General features: G+C 51.6%; 1 protein-coding gene across 1 annotated transcript in view; it reads right to left on the bottom strand.

The window, feature by feature from the left end:
• C23H1orf167 (chromosome 23 C1orf167 homolog) overlaps positions 1-13,259 on the bottom strand; it is a 29,027-nt gene extending 15,768 nt beyond the window's left edge. The window contains exons 1-10 of the mRNA XM_074975605.1: positions 13,141-13,259; positions 12,001-12,182; positions 5,537-7,473; positions 4,931-4,974; positions 4,127-4,346; positions 3,679-3,854; positions 3,045-3,142; positions 2,481-2,667; positions 1,064-1,245; positions 703-889 (exon numbers count right to left, since the gene is read on the bottom strand). Of these exons, the coding sequence (XP_074831706.1) occupies positions 703-889; positions 1,064-1,245; positions 2,481-2,667; positions 3,045-3,142; positions 3,679-3,854; positions 4,127-4,346; positions 4,931-4,974; positions 5,537-7,473; positions 12,001-12,079 (3,110 nt within the window). The 5' untranslated portion in view covers positions 12,080-12,182; positions 13,141-13,259. The remainder of the gene's footprint in view (positions 1-702; positions 890-1,063; positions 1,246-2,480; positions 2,668-3,044; positions 3,143-3,678; positions 3,855-4,126; positions 4,347-4,930; positions 4,975-5,536; positions 7,474-12,000; positions 12,183-13,140) is intronic.
• Positions 13,260-14,652: the final 1,393 nt, after the last annotated feature.

The following is a 14,652-nucleotide window of genomic DNA, read 5'->3' as shown; positions in this document are numbered from 1 at the left end:
TGGAACTTGGAGACTGCTGCAGCTCTTAGCTCACTGAGGCACGTCAGAGAGGCAGAGTGGGCAAGCCTGTGCTGTGCTGCTTTCTGAATCAGGGCAGAGTTCTAGCACCAGCCCCCACCCCTCCGTTTCCAGACTCGGTGCCTGTTCCTGCACTGCAGCAGAAGGTCCTGCTGATGGTCCTTGAAGAGCCAACAGGCTGTCCTTTGCAATGCTTGCCCTTCGGGCAGCGGCACACCTGACACCAGGGGCAGCAACAGAGGCATCTCTTCCCCATTGTACTAGATATGGATCATTTGTGTGTGTAATAAGCTCTAAAATTCAGACCTGACGAGAAGAAGCTTCTCATACACATTTCAGGGGGTTGCCGTTAAGATACCTTTAACAGCAGTTCCTTCCCTGCGCTTAGCCAGTGCCCTCTCCTGGAAGAGTAGCCCAGAGCTCCTCTTTGGTTGGCGAGGATAGCCAACACGCGCAGACCCATTTTGGAAAAGGGGCCACAATAAGCCACTCATAGGCCTTCAAAGGTTAGACAGATCACTTCAGTTCATTTCTTGGAAAATAATTCCCGTTGTGTCAGCAATAGAGAAACTCTACAGCTGATGCAGTTTGAGAGGCAAAGTGGTTTCCTTCTCAGGAATCCAGAGTACATATGGACACCCTGAAAATCCAGGTTTTCCCTCAGCATCTGATCCTACCACTCACTCAGCTCGTTGTTGCTGAAAGAGCCTCGCCTTCCAGAGCAGAAATATCCTCTGGAGCTTCATTTGCTGGTAGAGATCATCTAAAGAGTCACCACTTTTCCCCAGGGACCATCTCCTTACAGCCAAGCATGAATGAGCTTCAGCTTCTGTCACCACAGGCCCACTGGCAGCTGAGTTGGCTTTTTGTCCTTTTCAGGTCACAGACAGAAAGGAGAGAGAAAGAAGCTATTTGTCAGGGATGACTCTTCAATGCTCAGAAACTGAGCTGGATGCAGGAACAACCACCGCATGGGGAGGGGAAAATAGAGGCCCTTTAGTATCTTCTGATCTTAAGGTGACTAGATAGGCCCTCAACTCCTCACCGTAACATCTCCTCTGCCTCAAGAGTAACAAATTCACAGCTCTCCTCTTGTCCTCTTCTCTCAGCTGCAGCATCAGAACCCATTGCTGGAAGCATTTCCTCAGGGCCCCTGCCCTGTGATGCTTCAGGCTGTGCCTGCACAATGCCTTCTGCGCAACGACCTGCCTCCAGGCTCTGAAGCACCTGAGAAGACCAAAGAATAAAGTAAGTCAAGCTGTATCCACTGGATCTCTAGTTATTTCTGCCATGGAACTTGGGTGACTCAAGTTTCTCTTGTCCTTAACTCATTACTAGAATTCTTGGGTAAAGTAGGGATCTTGGGAGAATGCCACAAATCCTTGAATCGAGCATATTCCACTTGTAGGTCCAAGCCCTGACTCCAAATGAAGACATCTTACAACTGGATGGCTATTGGGTGGCCTGTATAAAATTAATTGGGCTTTTTCAGGCCAGTTCCCGATGGATGGGAATCCACCACAGCCAAACCAACACTGGCCTCCTTATTGACAGTCTCAACAGAAAAGCTAACAGCTGGACGAGTAACAGCGACTGAACTATCCTCTCAATCCTAGATGTGCTCTGCCCAGGTCAGTGGTGAGACCTCTTCGTGGGACTGTGCTGGGGAACCTGCCACGTTGCTGCCTGTACTGTCCCTGGTGTATGGATAAGCAGAGGATTCAGTCATCTGGGACCACTGTGATCATCTACTCTGACCTATTGTAGAACACAGGCCCTAGGACTTCCCTGAATTAATTCCTGTTCAAACTAGAGCAGATCGTATAGACAGGAATGCAATCTTGGTTTAAACATTTCCAGTGATGAAGACTCCGCCACAATTTGTGGTAGACTTCAGCCTCCAACACTAAGTTCATACATGCAACACATTCTAGTCTTTTACGTGGATGCTATGAGAAAGGGATAGGGTGGGATAATACTGGGTAAAGGGAGGCATCTGTGATATTAGTGTACCAGCTCTTTTCACTTCTGGAGACCCAGATTCAAGTCTCAGGTGGAGTCAGGAGAGGAAAAGGAGTTAGATTTTTCTCTCCTAGTTCGTCTTTGCCCACATCACAGACTCACCATACTGTCTAACAATTCCGCAGGGTTGGCAGTCTCTGGTTTGGTGAGTCGACTAGCAGAACACAGAGATCAGGCTTGACTTGACTGAGCTGTGCAAGGGAGCTTGCCCCATGCTGGTCTGTGCTACGTCTGTCTCCAGCCATCCTCCCCATAAACACTGACTTAATCCCCAAGTATTTAGAGCAATAAGGAGGGATGGGCTTTGTCTAACATTCCATAGAGTTAGTTGGGGTTGCATGTGTTCCTGCCTGGCCGCTGCCTGGGTTTTCACAACAGAACACATTCCAAACTGGGTCTGACATTCCCAGGGGAAGGAAGAAGCCTCACATTTTGCTTACCGAGTGGCTAGCTCTCTCCGGATCCGAGTCAGCAGTGGCCAAATGCGGGCAGTTTCCAAGCTCCGTGAATGCCAGGCCTGGAAAATGTTCTGTAGCTGCTGCTTCTCCAGCACGGCCTGGGCTTCCTGCACTCTGGCCTCCTCTTTGTCCAGGAGCTCCTTCTGCAGGCACCACAATCTGAAAGCTGCTGTGTTATAAGACCAGGGAGGGGAAGGGGACAAGAAAAAAGGGATCTGAAGAGAACCACTTAGAAAGTTTTAGAGCCATAACAACAATCACCCAGCCAGGGGACTCCTGCAAACGAAGGTCAGACACTGCTGGGAGAAAGTTCACATTGCTGTAGCCAGAGCAACCACTACCACTGAACCCACACAGGATACCAGACAAAGATGAGATGCTGAGCTGCCTCCACTCCCACCTGAGTTAATGCCCTGCACTTCACAGGACCAGGTCCTGAAAGGGCAAAGACAAGGCTATAACTACACATCAGCAGAGCAATATCACTCCAGCCTGGGAGCTTACTGTTAGCTGCATGTGTCTGAATGTCCTGGAGCATGTGCTTACCTGCCAGCCGCCTCAGGTCCCTGATGGCTTGCATCGTCCGACAGAGGTCGTCTGCTCTCTGCCGGCGATGAAGCTTCAGCCACAGGTCTGCCTCCACCCTGAAAGAGCCCCATGTTGTGTTTAACTCCAGAGCCCACCAGAGGCCAGATGAGGGGAGGGATTACAATCAAGACCTCTCGTTCGTCCAGGGCTGATCCAGTCTTGCTAGACTCAGCTCTTCTCCCACAGAACCTGAGCGAATAAGTCTTTCCCCTCACTAAGTCCATTCTCCTGCCAGGGCTGGATAGATAGTCTGATTATGGCTCACTGACCCTGCTCTACATGTATGGACAGCGACTGGACTCGAGAAGTCCCCCCACCCCTGCAGGTTTCCTCCTTTTCCCCTCTCGCAGAGTGCTGACATGTGACCAACACAGTTAGCACGTAGCCTGAGGTAGGATCTGCCCATTAGGAGGCTGTAAGTGTAAATTCCCAACCTCAAAATCTTCTCCTGTACCCAAAGAGCTGGGAAGGATTGCTCCACCAGCTCTCCCTCTGTCTAAGGTCCTCTTGCTCAAGAGAGTTCCTCTGCCTCCAGCTCCAGCTTGGCACCCATCCAAGATAAAGAGCCATTGATGAGAAAATTCCACCTTACCTGCTGGGCCATGCAGCTTCCTGTGGGGACCCAGTGACCAGCCGCCTCCATGCAGGGGCTGTCACAGCTGGACCCCTCCCTGGCCTGACAAGACCTCTTGGCAACATTTTGGTGAGAGCTGTTGGCTCCTGCTGGGAGGTCTGGTTTTCGTTTTGCTTCACCACAGCTTCCTTCCACTGAAAGAGGGGTGACATGGTGAGACATGCCTCCATCAGAATCCCTGTTCTTGGGCTCCCGCTGTACAATGCATCACACTGCTCCTGTGTGTATGGGCAGTAACTCCCCTGCCATCTCCCTCCCTTCTCCTGCCTGCATTTGGGGTTGCGTGTGTCCCTGCCTGGGTTTTCACAACCAAACACATTCCAAACTGAATCTGACATTTCCAGCGGAAGGAAGATGCATGACAGCTTGCCAGTAGCATCTCCTCTGCTCTCCCCACCAGTCTTACCCTGTGAAAGCTGACGGCCAACACAGCCAGGGCGTGTCTGCGCTGGGCAATCTCCATTTGCACCTTTCTCAGCTGCACTGCCCACTGAAGGGCCCCAAGCCCCTTGCGAAGCAGCTGCTGTCTGTACAGCTCCTTAGCTGCAGTCCTCTTCCTGAGGATGTAGCTGCTCCAGGCTTGGAAACAAGAGGCTAATCGTTGCCTGTTACACAGCAGCTGAGAACTGAAACAGAAGGAGGCACCAAACTCTGGTATCAGCAAGGAAGGTCAAAGCCAGCCAGGACACATCAGCAGGAATCCACCTCCTTGTCTAGCAATCAACACCTCAGCTAGCCCTCTCACTCCCAGGGACTAAGTGAGCCCAGGCCTCTCCAAAGCAGCTTCATTGCCATGTAATCAGCCACAGCTCTGGGCCAAAAACAGGCCAAGTTAGTAGCACTCTCCTCTCTTAGCCAAAGGCTGAGGGTTCAGGTCCCTTATCAAGGCCTCACTCATTCACTGCTCTCTGCTGAGCGTACAGTGAGTTCAGCTGAAACACCTTTGCTGCTAGAGGGTATATGTCAGGGAGGAGATATTAAACCAAGGTTGCTTACTGCTGGTAGCTTCCAGGGTGGAAGTTAAAAGATTTGCCAATGTATTTTTTAAGCATACTCAGTCCAGGATGTTGCATCCATTTATACTCAAAGGGCTAAATACTCTCCCAGTTGTGTGTGTCCTGTGGTATTTCTGAGCACTCCCATAAGCCCCAGGTTCCTGGGAACGCTCCGCAGCATTTCCCGAGGCAAACCCTCACCCGGCCCCTTTTACCTTCTCTCATTCACCTCCAAATGCGAGAAGATGCTCTCTGGATCCTGCAGGTAAGGGCAGACAGTGACACACTGGTATTAGTCACCACACATGCTGGTTTCACATGTAATCACAACTCACAGGTGGAAAAATCAGTCTGGGGTCGGCCAGGTGCCTATTGACCCACCTATCCCGCAATCATCCACCCCCACCTATCCACCCAGCCACACCCCTCCCCATTTTGTCTAGGAAAGTCTAACCCCCCAGCCATGAGGCAGGGTGGTCCCAGCTGGCTGCCCCAGCCCAATCCATGCTGAATAGAGCCTTGCTCTGCAAGTGCTTCCTTTAATTAGTCTGTGGCAGAGTTGGAGAACTGGGCCCTCAGAGCTCTACTGCAATGCCTGCAACAGAGTTAGAGCTGCCACAGTGCCCTTCTTCCCCAGGGAAGCTAAAACAAACAATGACAAGTGGATCTTTGAGAAGACACTAGGGAGAGGCAGATGGTGACGCTTCTCTCAGGCCTATATCAGAGATCCAATTCAAGACTGGTTGGACCACTGCTCTGTCTCATCAAGGAAAATATATGAACAGGAGAGCCTAGATGCTGTGCACTGACAGGGTCCTTACCCAGGGTGGTAACACATCCTGTGCCTGGCTGCCTTCCTCACAGTTCTGCAGTTCCCTGTTGTGCCTTTCTGCAGGAAGCTTCTCAGATGGGTCCTGGTCAGTGTTGAGCCCTTGTTCTCTGCAGGCCTCTTGGGAGCATTCTTCATTTCCTCCCTCGCTGGCAGCATTTATACCAGCCACGTCAGCGGCCACCAAAGAATATTCACTGACATCTTGGCTGGCTGCTTCCCTCAAAGGGCCATAGCCAGGACCAGCCACAGGCTGCCTGGCGTTCACCAGGGCTGTCCTCTTGGTTGCAGACGATATGTCACATGCCTCGACTGACTCGCTCTGGTCTTCCCCATGGGGCTCTGAGGCACCCTCTCCAGAGCCCATACTGAGCTGCTGGACGTGACCAATCCCTGCGTCTCCAGGAGACTGGACTTTCAGGTGCACTTCCCTTGGAGTCCCGTACACTGCGACACTGACATTCATTGGAGCCCCACCTTCCTGGGTCTCCAGTGACACCTGCAAACCATGTGGGTCTGGGCTGTGGGGAAGGGCCTGCCTGCACCGCGCAGCCCAGGGTGATGCGCTGTCAGAGGACTCTTCTGTCCCAAGTGGCTTTTCAGGAAAAAGAGTTCTTATGTGGCCAAATGTGCCCTCCCCACAAGGAGTGTGCAGTGGCTGAGATTTACACCCACAGCAAGAAAAGCAGCCGTGGGGACTGCCTGCGTCCCTATCAGCCAGGTAGACTGAGCTGGCCCCAGTAGAGAGGGTTTCTGGCCAGATGCCTGCTGCATCTTTGGTTCTCTGCACATACAAGTCAGTGTTTCTGCACTGGTGACAGAGAGAGGTGGGTCTGGTGTCCCCCAAGTCAGCAGCCACAGACCCAAGACCCCAGTCCCTCACAAATGGGGGCTCCCATTTCATCCTAGCCTGCTTAGCACTGCTCTGTTCTCTGGCAAGCCGCTCCCCCACACCCAGGATGGCTGGTGCAAAGCACACCCTGCAAGCTAGTGGGGAAGACCTGGGCTCCAGAGGGAGGGAGCTCCATACCCCCATTAAAGCAGCTTCTTGCTTAAGTCTCTGGATTGAGCAGTGCAGGCTGGCAGAGGTCTTGGAGGACTGCAGGAGAGACTGAAGGGCCGCAGAGCTGGGGAGGGACTCAGCCACACTGGCAGGGCCCAGTTCGTCCAAGGTGAGGGCAGGCCCCAGATAACAGGAGTTCACGCTGCCTTGGGAGCTCCCGGGCGAGGGACATACCATTGGGGTGTGATGGGGAAGGAGCCCAGTAGAGGAGACTACAGGCACTGCTGGGGGCCAGAGGGACTCCGTAGTGGCTAGTAAAGGATTCCTGTGGTCTGCACCATAAGCCGCGAGAAGTCCATGTTGCTGCTGCTTCTCCGATTGCTCATTGCTCTGGTTTCTGCCCTCTAGAAGGTGAGGGTGGGGGCACTGTGCAGAGGACTGGTTCCGGGTGCTAACCCCCTCCTTCGGTTTCCTCTTGTCCTGCAGGTTTCTCACTGCGAGGTCAGCACTCTCATTCTCCCCACGCCCCGCTGGCCCAGCCATGTCAAAGCAGGAACGTTGCCTCTGAAGATCTACATTGGATGGAGCTGATGAGGGCAGCAGGAAATTACCACAGGCCACCTCAGAGTTGTGCCGCTGCAGCCTGCAGTAGAGATTGTTTTGCTGCTGGGAGCAGAAGCTGGAGAGCTGGCTAGTAGCAGCCCTCAAAGGCTGTGAAGAGCAAGGGAGATTTGTCTGTATCAGGCTGGGATCCCTCTTCTTGGGGCCTTTGCTTTCTGCAGCTGGTGCAGTCGGGCCTCCAGCTGCTTTCCAGCCAGGGGTTACGGTGAACACAGAAGTACTGGGCAAGTGATAAGCAGCTTCAGCTCGGCTCCCAGTGCCCAAATACAGATTCACATTCACGTTCTTCTGAACGTTTCTGTGCTCTACAGAAAAACAAGAACCATTCTTTCAAAGGGAGAATAACTAGTCCATCACCACAACCCAAGAGCACAGCTACCCACGCACCTCAGGCGCTCCCCATGCAACGAACTTCCTCTTTCCAATCAGTTGCAGCCCCAGAACCAGCCAAGCCAACAGCCTCTGCGCGGTGTGACCCTGAGTGGAGGTGGAGAGTGGCTTGAAATACGGTGCCGCCTCCACAGCCCTGCAGCCCAGTGCTCCAATGCACTGCTCCAGCAACAATTTAAAGGGCCCATGGCTCTGGCCATCGCTACTGCAGCAGCAGCCCAGAGCCTTTTGAATCATCAGGCCCCGGGGCAACTGCCCCTTTTCCCCTGCCAGCAGGCCCGCCAAGAACTGAAAATACCACGTACAGTATTTTAGTTCCCCTTAAAGAGAGATACTGCCTTTTGGCAGGGCAGGAGGGCACTGGAGAGGATAGTCTGAGATCTCAACAGGAGCCTAGGAAAAAAGGTCTTTTCTAGCATGACTGTGCATGTTGCTCCATATGATTAAGACCCTGCTTATGCTTCAGGTCAGGATCTGTCAGCTAGAACCTTGACTAAATACAGGTTTCACTAGTAAGATGCAAGTACAGTTGTCCCCTGGCCAGTCCACAGTCTAGTCTGTAGCTGGTTTTCTATAGCATGGGTAGAATCAGAGAATCCTAGGGCTGGAAGAGACTTCAGATCACTGAGTCCAGCCTCAAGCAGGATCAACCCCACCTCAATCATCCCAGTCAGGACTTTGTCAAGCCACGAATTAAAAACCTCTAGGGATGGAGGTTCCAACACCACTCTAGGTAATGCAGTTATCTAGGCCCAGTTGCCATGAAACTAGCAAGACCTATATTTAAACAATTATAAACAACATGGTTTGAACTGGAGCATAGACTTTCTCCCTCATCTCTCCCAGCAGGGCTTAGGTCTCAGCCACACAAATTCCACCAGGGCTGGGGTACATGATAGTCACAAGGATGCAGCTGAACTTTATTTTAAGCAGGGTCCCCAGATTGCTCTTGCCTACCTTCCAAGACCAGAGCCTGTTTTAAGTAGAACTACAGTACACAGGGGTCCCTAATTAGCAGTCTTGTTTTTGTCCAAACCTACCGCCAGGATGTAGGCTTACATCTACTGCTGAGAAACCAGCGCAGCACTAGGGGTTGGGGCCTTTCATTTACCTGACTTCCATAAGAAGAATGGCTGGAACAGTTGCCATTCACTCCTTTTTAATGCTTACAAGAAGGAATATCCACTGCTACTCCATCTTCCTGGCTGGCTAGTTGATTAAAACAGGAAAAATCACCCATTTACAGCCAACAGAAACAAGTAGGGGAGATTGACGGAACAGCTTGAAATCAGCAGTTTAATTAGATACATTTTTTAAGAAATGGGCAACAAATATGAGCTGAAAAGTACATTGTGAAATACACTCCTCCACACATCCCCCCACTTCAGGCAACTCGATGAATCCTGGGGAATAAGCCAAAGCAGACTATGAAATGAATGCCAATCATCTTTGGCACATCAAGAGTGTTTGAGAACAATAAGCTTGAAAGCCAAAAAAAACTTAACTTTAGTCAGGTATCACAGACTGAGGCTTAATTTCCAGACTATGTGCACTTCATCCTCTCTCCCAGAAAAAGACCCAAATAGCCAGCTACCAGCGTGGCTCTCTATCTGACACAAAATTCACCCACTGATGTGATCAAAGCCAGGAAGGAGACATTCATTCACTGATACTACAATTATCTTTGGGAACGGCTGTCACTGTCTTTCATACATTTTCAAACATATTGCAGAGGGGAAGATTTTAATTAGGGACTGGCATCTAAAAAGCAAACAGACTTTCCACAAGTTTCCAGTGTGGTGCTGGTGTCTTTGTGCCTATTCTTGCATAAAGCATAATCTCAAAGCACAGCATGCTGGCTCTTCAAAAGATGATTCTTTGCATCCCAGGAATTTCCATACAGCTAGCAACATATTGCAAAAAAGGGGGTTTGATAAGGAGCCCAGAATCATAAAGGGATATGCCTCTTCAGGTGCCATGTTCCCTTCTGTCAGTGCTCGCCACAGCATCACAGCCGTCTGCTTTTAAGTTTGTTTGCATGTAGCTTCTAGATTCTCAGTCTTCCCCATGTAGATATATGCTATCCCAGTCTCTGCATTTCTTTCTGCCAAGAACTTGGTTCTTAACACATGGCCCGGATTATATTTTAACAACTGTTTTTATCCAACTCATATAGGTGCCGGGTAGATGATAAAAAATGATATCTATAACAGTAAACCCTTGCTTTAATGGACCCCGATTTAGCAGCCTTTGGGAACAATGGATGTCTGCCAGCGCCCCCATTGTTCCCAAAGTCCACCTAACCAGAGCCTGTAAAATCCTGAATTCCCCCTCCAACCCCAAAAAAGTATGTTAGGAGACTCACCGCTGCCGCAGCCTGAAGGAGCCACTGCCTCCTCTGCCAGAGCCACCACATGCTCCTCCCACCGGGGTGAGGCGCATATGTGGGCAGGTGACACTTGCATACACACCCCACCCTGGTGAAAGGAGTGCCTAGTGGCTCTGGTAGTGGTGGTGGCTCCCTCCAGCCACAGGACCGCTCCAACTGCGGTAGGGCCCTTGCTGCCACACATGGCGGGACCCCCAAACACGGCGAGGCTCTCGCTGCCATGCATGGTGGGACCTCCCAATCGCCGCCGCAGGGCTTTGCTGCCACATGCAACGGGACCCACAGCTGTGGCAGGGCTCTCAACCACAATGGCGGGCTCCAGCAGCCCCTCAAGTGGTGGCAGTTCCAGTGGAAGTGAGCTGCAGGCATTTTGGGGTGGCAGGAGGGGAACTTAGGCTGCAGGAGCCTGGCAAGGGTGGGTGGGCAGTAAGCCCTCCAATTTAACAGACTTTGGGATTTAACAGACACCCCCCCTACCATTAGTCTATTAAATGGTGGATTTACTGTAAATCCACATTAGCTAACCCGGGTTAGCTAACTCGTTGAAAAATGCCACTCAGACCCTAGTGTAGATGCAGTTTCACACTTTTAAACCAGGATTCATTGATCAAGGCTAACAAGGTTTTTTAAAATATCGAGAATAGGAAAAAAAAAAAGCCTTAGCAGAGACATAGGTCAAACACAGCCCAAGGAGCAGGCTTCAGAATAATGCTTGTTTTTACAGGCTCTCCAACCAATGAACTTTTTGTTGATGATGTTGTAATTCCAAAGACAATAAACAGGATTTTTTAAAACAACCAACCAACCAAACAAGTAGTTGGAAACTCAACTTTGCAACATTGAGCTAGTGCACTAGAACTGAAAAACAAAACTGACAAGACATAACAATGAAACTGATCAGTCCGTTTTCAGCCTCTGCACTGAAAGGAAACAAACAGCATAATCCGTCGTCAACGGGATTATTTAAAATTCATCCCTTTTCAGTATTATTAGGCCTGAACAATAACAAAGGGGACCCCTTTTTTTAAAATACAGAATAGACATGCAGCGCTTAGATCAGCTCAGATTCTTTCTCCATTCATGGAGATTTAGTATGGTAGATTTTTACATTTTGCAGGTGAGGAACCTGAGACAGAGCAGTTACTTGCTCAAGGTCACACAGTGAGCCCAGAATAGAGATTTCCTGATTGCTCAGTGCAGTAGACCACCACGCACATGTAGAGCTTTTAACACAACATCAACCTGTTAAGTCTAGACACACACACAAACAATCCTTTGTTGAGCTGGAAAAAGGGCAGGACTGCAGTGGCTACTAATCCATGGTCAGACCATCTCTCCTCATCATCTTGCAACATGGTATGCCTTGCACACTCAGCCTGACAAGAACCCCAACAGATCCCATGAGGGTCCACTCACAGCACTAGAAGCTGTACCTGATTGGGTTTAGAGGACAATCTCTCCCTGGGCCAAGCCAGGAGGAGCCATGCTAAGGTGTCCTCAGCAGGAAATCGCTCTGGCACACATCCCAAGCCCCCCAGCTGCACATCCTTGTGTAGTTCATATCAACCGCAGGATTGTCTGTCCTCCTGGTCTAAGCCACCTCTCCTGTATGAAGTTACTCACTCCGATAGCCACCACAGGACATGCCGCTCATTCCAGCCAGGACCTCAGGGACAAGAACAAACGTTTCTTTGTGTTTGGTCCTCTGAACTCATTGCAAACCTGCAGCTTTGTCCACTTAATGCCCCAAATCTCAGCAGCAAGCACACCCCAGCTGAGGCACTTTAAGAGGCTTATCGCTCATGATTAGTGATGCTGGCTTGTCATTGTGAGTACAGATGTCCCTGGAAAAGGAGCTTTGACCCATGTCTAATTAGAGCTACATCCTCAAGATGGCACAGATAAATTAGCTAACAGGGGAGAGAGGGGCTAATGAAAAGTACAGGGCCTCACATCCTGACACCCAGCATGACACGTTACCTGGACAGAGCCCCTACGTAACACAGTGAGATGCACCTAGAAACCCCATTGCAGACAGAGCAGAGTTGCTTACCTGATTTCAGACAATTGCTTGTGAAAGGAGGGATGTTTTCTTTTTTCCTACTGCTCCACCTCCTATTCATGTCCTCCATGCCCGCTACAGTTCAGGGGAAACCTCTGCATGCTTTAGGCTGCCTTTGTGGATAGGCCTTTCTTACACCAACACAGGCCCATGACATGGGCAGGAAACCAAGCCTACCAGATCAGGTGGAGTAAGTTGCAATAACATTCAGATCAGTTAGTTCCACAGCTACAGCCCCAAATGTCCACCCACCGTCCCACACTGCTGGAATGCCTAATGGCCATGGGCGCATCTGGATGTCCCCGGCTGTCCCACTGAGAGGTTTACACTTTTAACTTCAGGGATGTACTATTATCCCTTGGCTTCCTTGGCGTGTGCGCCTCAACAACTCAGCCTGCCTGGGCCTGTCTCCTTCCTTCCCCAATGCCCATCAAGCAGGTCCATGCTGAACAGTTAGTCAGTTTGTCTGAGCTGTCTCTGGTCTCCTGCTGTCTTTGAACCACGGTGGGTGTTTTTGTTTTTCTTGTGTTTCAGCATCTCTCTACTGGGTGGAAGCCGAACGGCTACTGCTCTGTCTGTTTGGGGGCAGCGGTGTGGCAGATGGATGCCTGTGCTGGGGATAGAGGGCTACTGCTGTCTCTCCCTGTCAAGGGGGTCCTACCAGGTGCCTGGCTGTGCTGGGGGGCAGAGAACTACCGCGTCTTTCTGTGCTCACTGGTGGGGGGTGGGAAGGTCCCTCTGTCTGTTGGGGGGGTGTTTCTAACGACCGCCCAGCGGTCTGTGTTGGGGGGCAGAGGACTATCGCTGTCTGTCTGTGATGGGGGAGGGGTTCTGGGGTGTTAAGGGGGTATGGCCCGATGTCCGTCTGTCTGTCTGTGCTGGGGTGCCAGAGGACGAGCGCTCTGTCTGTCTGTCTGTCTGTCTGTCTGGGCAGGGCGGAGGACTGCTATGCGGGAGGGGGGGTGTCCGTCTGTCTGTGCTGGGGGGCGGAGGGGGCAGAGGAATATCTGTCTCTCGAGGGGGTGTCCAGCTGTCTGTCTGTCTGTGCGGGGGGAGGGGCGCAGAGGACGAGCACTAGGCCGGGCTGTCGAGGCGGTAAAGCCGCGCGTCTGTCTGGGGGTGGGGTCCTACCGGGTGCCTGTCTGTCCGCCCGCCCTCCCCGGCCGTTGGCTCGGTCTGTCCGTCCACCTCCCGCCGCCTTTCGAACCGGGCGCGGCTCTCAGCCCGTCACGGGCGGGGGCGGAGACACCCCGCTGGCGCCCCGGCCGGAAGCCCGCGACACCCGGTGGGGCGGGGCCGGGAGCGGACCGGCGGGCAGCGGCTTTCCCCGCCCCCCAGCCGGGCCCCGCTCCGCCAGCCCCGAGGGAAAAGCGCCCCCGCCCCGCCGGGCGCTCCTGCGGCAGCCCAGCCTGACTGCTTGTTTCAACAACAAAACCCCACCTCGTGCCTCAGTTTCCCCACCGCCGAGTGCGGGTCAGAAGCGCCACCCCGCCCGCAAGCGAACCGCTGCCCCCCCCAGACGCACCCCAGCCTCTCCGGCAAGCGCCCGGCTTCACAGACCAGGCACTTCGGCTTCTCTTCCTGCGAAAGGTGGGGGCAGCAGAGGGAGTGCTCTGCCTCGCCTCCTGCCCAAGCTGGGCCCGGTGTTTTTCATCGCTCGTCTTTCTTGGGCACGGTAAAGAAAACAATAGTCCAGACATCTGTCCCCAGCGCATCATGAAAAACGTGCAGCAAGTCAACCACTTAGAACCCGCGGTCCCTATATTATTTCCAAGCCTGGGCAGAATAAATTTTGTTATGGGTGCCAAGGCACCTGCAGAGGTGCACCACCCATAGCAACACATACTGTGGGTGCTTGAATCTCTCCTGGGCAGCTGCCCAGGTGCTCAGCTTATAGGGAACACAGCTTAGAACCAAACCCTGCCACTGCAGGGGGCGTGGGGGTATTCTACCTGGCACCTTATACATTTCTGTCTGTGTCTTGCCACAAGTTTAAAATAGGATCTCCGGGAAGCACTGGATTTTATGCTCTCCTGCAGGCATCACAAAATCTGCATTCAGAGCCACAGCAGTGGAATGCATGCTGGCATATACTACATTTGCTCACTTTTGCAGAATCTAGTATATCGTGACTACAAAGGCCCTTGTGCTTATATTCAAATAAGGGCTCTCTTTTCACAGTGTCATTTAAAAATTGTGGGTAGCCAGGGTTTTAGGGGTTTATCACTAACTCTGCCACTGATTTGCTGGGTGGGCTGGGCAGAGCTTTTTGTTGCTCTGGATCCCTTTCACAAGCTATCAAAAATGTAGTACCTGCCTTGCAGCAATGTTGTCATTCGTGTGTAAAACACAGTGATTTCCTCACCAAGGGCACTAGAAAAAATGTGACACCTGATAATTAATAAATAGAATACAAGAGCTGGTTAGAGGGTTTGCAGTATCTTTTGAAATGGGAAACTACTGGAACATTTGCAGGAGACAGGCCTTTAGTTCTGTGGGAATGCTCAAAAGATGCAGCATACACACCATCCGGATTAACTGCAAAGTAAAGTTCCCCACTGCTTCCTTGAGCCAGCAACCTAGAAATAAAGCCCTTTTCTGCTGTTTTTTACCACTATTCCACGCCACCGGTCTTAATTCTAA

The sequence above is a fragment of the Carettochelys insculpta genome, chromosome 23 (assembly GCF_033958435.1).
Source record: "Carettochelys insculpta isolate YL-2023 chromosome 23, ASM3395843v1, whole genome shotgun sequence".
Lineage (NCBI taxonomy): Eukaryota > Metazoa > Chordata > Testudines > Carettochelyidae > Carettochelys > Carettochelys insculpta.
The sequence above is the reverse complement of the archived record's forward strand: the minus strand, read 5'-3'. Positions and strand labels throughout refer to the sequence as shown.